This window comes from Etheostoma cragini, chromosome 6 (genome assembly GCF_013103735.1).
Source record: "Etheostoma cragini isolate CJK2018 chromosome 6, CSU_Ecrag_1.0, whole genome shotgun sequence".
NCBI lineage: Eukaryota > Metazoa > Chordata > Actinopteri > Perciformes > Percidae > Etheostoma > Etheostoma cragini.
In genome coordinates, this window is record NC_048412.1 from 27,730,922 (window position 1) to 27,740,040 (window position 9,119).

Genomic DNA, 9,119 nt, shown 5'->3' on the forward strand with positions numbered 1-9,119 from the left:
CCCCCCACCTTCCAGGCTAATTGTCACTTTAAGGTGCCCGTCTTGCCGCGCCATTTGTCTTAAAGGTCCACGCCGTCCAGGTCTCTGGAGCGCTGCGTGTCCAGGGTTGTGCATTTGTTCAGATGCATATTGCATAGATTTAAGAATTAAAAACTACAGACTAAAGACTTTCTGCAATCAGAGCATCAATCAAGTAATATTTTTTTTTTAGAGCCAGGTAGTAAACACGTCTAGGAGTTATGAAGGTATTTGGTCGGTGTACTTTGTCTTTAATGTCAAAATATTTTTATGAATTAACAGTTAAAGCTCAAAACACAACTTTTTTTATTTAATTTTGTAGGAAAAAGTACAACTTTTAAAAGTAGACATTACTGTAGAGGGTATTTTTGCCTAATTATGATGCAGATTAGTTTTCTTTTTAACAATAATGAGGTGGTGGTGTTTTTTGTTGTAGTTGGTAGAGTGTTGTAGAGTTATATCTTGTACCAAAAAAACACACAGATATAATATGAAAATGCCTCCGTCATAAGACAAAAAAAAAGGCATACATCTGCATTTCCTTCAACACATAATACGCATATATCTGATGTGCTTTTCCACCTAATTTATAAAAAAACAAAAGCATGCTGAGCCACAGATGTGTGTTGCATTGTGGGGGAATCTGAATGACGTCAGCCCAAAGCGAGAGATGTGACATCACCAGGACGGGCCTGTGTGAGCACCTGGTTGTGACATCATGTGGTGTAACGTTGCTCCACCTGGTGGTCGCAGCCTCATCAGCACCACAGTCACTGATTGGCTGGCTCAGAGCGACGGCGCCACCTGGTGACGAGTCAGTGAACGCCACACGAAGGACTCAATGAGTGGAACTGATGCTTCATCTACTTCATTTGTGGTGGTTTTATAAGCCACGCGTCACCAAAATAACACTAATGTGCAAAATGTCTCCAGGGTGAAGGGTTATTTTTAATTTTCCCTTAAATGTGCTTTTAAAATACATGTTGAACTACGTAATTTGGTCAGAAAAAAAAGGAATTTCCTTGAAGTCCGGTCTCTTTTAAACCCAGATTAATATTAAATGATCATGTATTTTTGAACAGTTCAGTCTCCATATATGGAGAAATTAAGGGAAATGGAAGATCTACTTCATTTTTGTGGTATTTAAAAGCCACAGTGTCACCAAAACAACAGGCTAGTTTGCATAATGTCTCAGTGACGCTTTATTTTACAGGTATTTAAATTCATAACATAAATTTAACATTTCAACCCAATTAAATAAGTCATGATGTGGAGTATTTGAAAGTTTCTAAGATCTTGCCTGTAGAAAAAAAGTCAAATCTTTGCATTTTAAGCTGATTTCTATTGGCTTGATTACCATTTATTTGGAATGTATTAATTGGGAATGCACCAATAGAACACTGTCCATATTCCCCCAATAATTAGGTAACATCCACACAACTACAGGCCTCTCTGCAGGAAACCATTAGAAATTAAAAACACCAATAAAAAGGAGTCACAACTTCATTTCCAGGACAGATCTGTATAATTTGGTACCAATTATAGAGAACATTTTAATTTCTTTGACAGAAAGGTTCCATTTAAACCCAAATAAATGTTGCTGGGGTGTTTCCTCCATTGACAGCAGCCTGTGTTATATTCGGCCTTATCTGTAGTCACATATTGCATGTTCAGCTGACTTAAAGAGTCTTTAGTTGTTTTTAAAATCACTTAAAAAAAAAAAAAGACTTAATTGAGAGTGTATAAACTTAGCACTCTCTCCATGTAATTATAGCGAAATTACAATTTCTCCCATCAATATCTTTAAAAACCTCCAAATAAAAGAAAATTCAGACCAATGCAAAGGTGACAAGCATGTGCGTGAATTCTCTTTTATAGTTTAGAGATTAATTCCCGAACCACAAGACGTACCAAGGGGTCTGTTTCACTCAACTTCTGGAGAAGTAAGCAGGAAAATGAATATCCGAAACTGCAGCTGGGTGAAATAAAGGGTTAACATCTGGCCGCGTGGAACTCACCTCCCAGTAGATGTTGTCCTCAAAGCAGATGTTGTCAGGAGGAGCTCCGTAGATGGGAAGCTTCAAAATGAACCCTGTGTGAGAGAAGGTAACTTTTTATATTTACCCATAATGACCTGCGTTTGGAGAAAGGACAATAAAGAACGAGCTGATGAGAGCGTCAACAAAACAAGCAAGAGTTTCCAAAAGCCCGAATCCTGCCGGCTGAGGAAGCACCTGCATGCACAATAAGTTATAAAATAATTCTTTCAATGAATCTTCCCAGCAAGTGCTAATTTTCCAAGTTTATAAGCATCTAAATGTGATTTTAACAGTTGTCCTCGGGTCAAATTTGACCCATTTTCTTAAAGTTTCTGTATCAGAAATGTGAATTTCTATCAAACAAAATGTCAAATAAGTAAAACAAATTCAATGACAGTAGTGAACCAATCATCCGTTTATTCATTTGTATAGCATTTGGAAAAAATCTATATAAAAACTTTGAAAAAAGCTTAAAAATGTTAAGAAAAACATCTATAAAGCGCAAAAAAAAAAAAAAATCTAAATGTGGTATAAGTTGTTTTTTTCAAATTTGGACAGAAAAACCCAAAGTTGCCTAACGGGCCGGAGGACAACACAAGAGTTAAATTAGTTATTTCAGCATTTTAGGGATTGTATTGTAAGTCAATGCATGCATAATTATAAATAATTCTTTCAATGAATCTTCCCAGCAAGTGCTGATTTGTCAGGACGTTTAAGTTTATAAGCATCTAAATATGATTTTAACTCTCCTGTTGTCCTCTGGGCAAATTTGACCCATTTACTAAAAGTTTTTATATCAGAAATTTGAGTTTGTATCAACCAAAATGTCCACAAAAAAAGGTTCTTTACAAGTAAAATAAAAGATTGGTTCACTACTTTCATTGAAGGAGTTATTTTTGTATTCAATTGTTTAGCATTTGAACAAAACAATGATAAAAACTTTGAAAAAAAGCTTTCAAATGTTAAAGAAAAACCTCTAAAAGTGCAGGAAAAACACAAAATGTGGTACAAGTTTTGTTTTTGTTTTATTTGGACAAAAAACAAAAGTTGCCTCTTGGGCAGGAGGACAACACGCGGGTTAAATGAGTCATTTTAGGGTTTCAGGGATTGTGTTGTATGTCAATGGGGGGTTGAGATTCACATTGAAACACAGTTAAGGTGCTTTTTAAACCGCCCTTATTTTGAAACATGACCTCTAATATACTAACCATGTAATGCCCAGACTTTAAACCTGGTGTTGTGTTTTTATTGTCAACACTATGGTCGCTTTTTCTGACATTGTCACTTTTTCAATGTTGTGGTTGCTTTTGATGTTTTTTCCCCAAAGTTATTTGATATTTCTAATGTTGACATTTTCAGCTTATTTTGAAGGCACATTTTTTTGTGATGAAAAAAAGAAAATGGACCAAATTTGACTTAAGGACAACATGAGGGTTAAACTGGTTTCTGACTCAATGCATTTTTGTTTTTCCTCTTGTTCAGATGTCCCGTTTGAGGTCTTTATCAGAATAATGAAGCGGTGGCACGTACCGACGAGAAGCCCCCCCAACAGGGCCATGCCGAGGGTCACGGCGAGGGAAATGGCCTGACGGACACCCTGGTAGGACGCGGTGATTTCTCCTTTAGCCACACCCGGGAACACGTCTTCCATACTGAAACAGAGGAGAGGGAATATATGCACACATGAGAAATATATGGATATCATTAGTCTGGCTATAGTGGTAGTTTTAACTCCGATAACACTGAAAACGTAGTAACCAGACTTCACATAACACTGATCAAACCATTCTAATGAATGAAAAGTTAGCACGACAATTTGTGTTATATCCTGCAAAACTACGCCTGCTGGGCATGTCACATGACAGTTCATAGATGGAGCCGTTAGCTGCTGGCTCTGTGCTAGGCTAAGCTAAGCTAAGCTAATGCTGGGGGCGTCAGACAGCGGTACAGCATGCACGGAGATGATCAGGGTGTGTATGGACTTGTCCAACTCTTAGGGGAAATGGTGAATAAGCTAAAGTCCCAATGAGTTGATGTGTTCCTTTAAGAAGTGCTCCTTGGACACAAACACATTTCCCGGGTTAAAGTCTTGTTTTCCCATTAACTTAAGACAAACTCGGCTCCCTTGCTTGAGAATCTTTGCGTTTCAGGACCTCACCCCCTCCCAATGCAGACCTGAGCAAGTTATACAGCAGCAGTCAAATGTGGTGCATGAAGTAATCCAGACGAATTACAGTGCATTGCTTTTCTTGGCGATGTATGTGAAAGGTTCATGAGAACAGCTTGCACTGTCACCACAGATTTAGTGTCTTTTAGCAGGGCCTTGCATGTTGACTTTGCAGTAAATGATGAATGGGAGAGCACCCTGAAGAAAGCTGCCATCTGTCAGCAACGTCAAAGAGATATTATCTGCAGCTGAGAACACTCCTGCAGCAAAACCCGTTTCGGCTTCTCTTGGCACACACGCTCGAGGCTGTTACTGTAATTTCTCTGAGAAAATGCATACAGCCAAAGCAGAGACTTGAGGGGACAGAGCCGACCAAGCAGGGATGTACCAAACATAACATTGATGCTTGATTTTAAACAGTTTGGCTTTTGCCTTCATTGACGGACACACACGAGCACACAAACAGACATAGACCGCAAGACAGGAGCACACAAAGAGACAGGGGCGCACACAGAGACAGACACATTTGTTCATGCAGCAATTACACCTTATAGTCCCAATAGAGATGGCGCCCTCTTGTGGTCATAGTAATTATGACTGGAGCAAAGCAGGAAGTTAGTTTAGGTTTAATTACTAATATTAACTAGCATTTTAGTTAGCAATAATAAGCCTGTGCCTATGTTATCTCCAAAGATACACCTATGCCCTCTGATTGGGAATGATTGGGATTTCCCTTGCACAGTCTACGTAAAGTAGTAGTAACTTTCCGGAAGAAACGCAGCTGCATCAGGTACTGTAAGTATTTTAGCCCAAGACCACAATCTTTACCAAGTAGTTTTTGGGCCTTTTAGCGGCCAAACTAACTGTTTATGTGTTTAAAACCACCACGTTCTCTGGTTTGGATACAGTATAATACATATTAAAGGATTTAAGGATTTAAGGATTACCCTTTTCCATAAACGTCTTTGGATGCCACGGCTGCAGTCACAGCTCCAACGACCGCACCCAGGACGCCGGGCATGCCGTGCAGGTTGTGAACCCCGCAGGTGTCTTGGACCTTCAGTTTCCCCTCCAGTATGGGCTGGGGGGGGGGAAGAAGAGACAGTGCTGATCATGTGACTTGTAGCTAATACTCGAAAAAACTAAAATGCACATCTGTCTTCAATTTATAACATTGGGTCAACACTTATCCATTGTTAACCAGGGCTGCAACCAACAATTATTTTTATTGTCAATTAATCTGTGGATTCTATTCTCAGGTAATGGAATAATTGTTTGGTCTATAAAAATGTCAGAAAATAATGAAAAATGTGGCTCAGTGTTGCCCCAAAAGCCCAACTTAATGATTATCAGTTGATGGTCACAAAGGAGAGAATAAACTAGAAAATATTCATTTAACAAAGCTGCATTCAGAATTGAGAAAATGTCTCAAACAGAACAATTACAGAAGTTGGTGGTTAACTTAAAAGCTTGACAACTGATTAAACAATTAATCTTCGCAGCTCAGCTGCTCTATGAACACCAATATTTCTGTAAAGGTGGCTCTCGGTTGAAACACTACACCTGAGGCAGTGAGTGGTACAGCAAGTAGGGTTTGATTGCAGCAGTAATGAAATGTATGACTACATCAGCTCTAAAATATCCCACATCCATTTCCACCTTATCTTTATTAGATTTGATCATTTCCCAGATATGACAGCAGAAACTGACACTAAAGCAAACTTTAAAACCCATTAGCAGAAAATGAACCATTTAAAGTCTTCTTTCCTCCTCCACCACCACGAGATCTGCCGCTCTACTCCCGTTTCATCATTGACTTAATCCTAAAATGCTGAATCCTCCTTACCGAGAGGTACTTGTAGCCCAGAACAGAGATGATACCGGCCAAGAAGCCAACGATCATGGAGCCGACCGGCGTCAGCATCATTTCACCAGCTGTTCCTGCTGCGACTCCGCCGGCCAGGGCGGCATTCTGGATGTGGACCTGGGAAGGGGAGAGAGAGAGAAAGGGGTGAGAATACATGTTTATGTCTTTTATTTAAGCATAAAATGGATATACACATACGGCCCTGCACTGTACCTGGAACTCTGTTCCAAAATAGTTCACCTGGGAATTTTTGATTTAGTTTTTCTATGGACACTACAAAAACAAATGCTTAGGCCTAAATAACTTTGTCATTTAAGTCAACATATGAATCATTTACACCATTACGAGAAATAAAGGGAGAAAATATAATTGCCAAAGAGGCTGTTGTGCCCCAAAGAAGTAGTAGCAATTACGACTGTTACATCGGTAGTGGTGGCGCCCTCTAGTGGCTGTAGTAAATATGACGGGAGCAAAGCAGGAAGTAAGTGGATGAAGTTAAAACACTGATTTTAACCCAAACCACAATCTTTTGCTGAAGTTTACCAAGTAGATTTGTTCTTAGCCAAACGTGACCGTTTCACGATGCATTTAAACCGCGACTTCCTGCCACGGACCGTGACCACGCGTACATATTAAACTCTCCCGTGGGGAAATAAACACCCTGTATTGACAAAGAACTTTGAGTTAACGGTTTTAAAAATGCATGGAATCTTTTTATTTTATTAAATGGATCAGGTTTAATAGCCTCTGGGCAGGATGCTTTGAGACTTGGACTTGTGACCTCAGTATTTCTAAAGTCCTGGCAATGGCCCCGGTTAAAGGCTGACTCATATGGTTTAAAAGTCCCAAGGTGCTGGGCACTTCTGCCTTACAGCAAGTGGGCTCCATCACCGGTCCAGGCAGGGCCTGGTCCCCGGTCCAGGCAGGGCCTGGTCCACGGTCCAGGCAGGGCCTGGTCCCCTTGTTTGCAGGGGGTTTCCTCCCACCACTAGGACCACCATCTGCCTAACACTGGTACATTTACAGAAATGATTAACGTGCATTTTCAAGGGGCTACCAGAGGGCGTTTTGGGATCTTTAGTCAAAAAAGACTAGACCCTCCCAGCAGTACATGTTTCTATGGCCCTCCAAAATGATTTGGGGGGGGAATGCATGACCCTTGACAACAGTGTATTGATGCCTTCAGCTCTGGTTTATGCTTTGCAAATATGTATAGGTGGCCACGTTTTTAGAACTATGACTAATCTCAGCTTTCTCCTCTTACACATCAAATCCAACGTTAAAGTGGCCATTTCAGTAGATTTAATTTAACATTGTGGTAGAAACACAATAAGCATGGAAGCTAAATGCACACTTCCTGCATTACTTCAAACACTAAGTTACTCCTCTAGTAAACTAGTATTCACATGAAATAAAATGAAAACATTGAGACTATTTAACAAAGCACAATCTGTAATAAATTAACCAAAAGCGCGCACACACACACACACACACACACACACACACACACACACACACACACACACACGATTGACAATGACAAGTTTAACTGACATGTAACCGTGATCAGAGCTCACATGCTCCACTTAGCACCAACTGTCCAGTTTCATTTTAAATTAATTGATATAGCCTACAGGCCGTCTGGCACACGTGGAAGCTCAGTGTTTTCCGTGGGTGGTAGAGCTCAAGGCAACGCGAAACCTTTGAGCTAGTCCGCTTCATTATATTCCATCTCCATGTCAGTGACATTACTTTGGCAACTGGTGGTGCAGTTGACTAGAGGGTTTCATTCTCAAAGAAAGCAACTTTAAAGTAGTTTTCGTTGGGTCAGACCCAGCGATGGGGGTCAAGGGGGGGCTACATGGAAAAGTACACACCACACAAGTCACTTCGAAATGCTGTTTTTCATGCAAAAGTTGGGTCACCTCTCCCAGTCGAACATTTGATGACCCTTCCCTCAAATACAAAGACATGATCCCCTCCCTTATTTTCCTCCGGTGGTCCATTCCATAAATACTGAACAGCCCCTAATCTAAAATAGATAAATCTTTGAAGAAAAAAAACAACAATTAGAGTCAAACTAGATGACTGGGGCTTAAAAGTCAAAGAAAATATCCGCCAACTTCAAATATTTCACTTTAGATAATCAGCACTGACACGTTAAGTCTTGCATGCTCCACATAAGTTAAATGTCCAAATAAACAAAAATCAGATGGGAGAGTAGAATAAACACACGTAGCGGGTCTGTGCCAAAGACCCAGTGATAATAACATGAAGTACAGGAAGAAAAACAAGCCGATATCATGAACCTCTGCAGCAGGTGATCAAAACCGGCAAGAACCCCGTTACCCAGGGTGCAATTTGTCCCCGGAGGGTGGGGATGTGAGATTTTCCCCTTCTAGTCCATTTGTCCCTGCCTTTGATTGATTTAGAGGCATTATAAGCAATTAATTTAGTCCTAACTGGGGGAACAATTAGGGAATTAAAAAGATAAATTAAAACATTACTCAAATTGTTCACAACATGCATTTTTTAAGATGTTTTGAAGACCATGTGGGGAAGTGGCTTTTCATAATTTCTCAGTAGCTATTTCACCAAAGTGCAATCAAAATCCCAGAAAGGATTTGGTTTAAAACCAACATGACTCACACGGACACATAGTTTCACTCATGCGTGTTATTGCAGCTAGAAACGCTGTAGGAGTCTCCCTGAAACTAGAAATTCAGGTTCACTAACCTCCATGCATGACTTGATTTGTCAATTTCTAGAAAGAGATCTTAGTGTTATTAGAGTGCGAGTGCGTTTTCAGCATGCGGAAGAAACTCATCTTTTTGGGAAAGGTCAATTTTGGAATTTTTCAAAGAACCCACCCCCCCCCACACACACACAAATGGGTCTTAACTCCTTGTTCTGTCCTCCCTAGGTTATTGTTGCCAATTCCCACAGGTTTGACCGCCGTCAGCACAGGAAAGTCACATCTAGAAATCAGGATGACTTACAGTTCAACTCCGAGCAAGACGGCAATGAT

The 9,119-nt window shown here is 40.2% G+C and overlaps 1 protein-coding gene across 1 annotated transcript in view; it reads right to left on the reverse strand.

The window, feature by feature from the left end:
- The window catches only part of rhbg (Rh family B glycoprotein), a 29,263-nt gene that overhangs the window by 12,085 nt on the left and 8,059 nt on the right, over positions 1-9,119 (reverse strand). Inside the window, exons 6-9 of the mRNA XM_034873627.1 lie at positions 6,071-6,208; positions 5,172-5,305; positions 3,588-3,709; positions 2,033-2,110 (exon numbers count right to left, since the gene is read on the reverse strand). Of these exons, the coding sequence (XP_034729518.1) occupies positions 2,033-2,110; positions 3,588-3,709; positions 5,172-5,305; positions 6,071-6,208 (472 nt within the window). The remainder of the gene's footprint in view (positions 1-2,032; positions 2,111-3,587; positions 3,710-5,171; positions 5,306-6,070; positions 6,209-9,119) is intronic.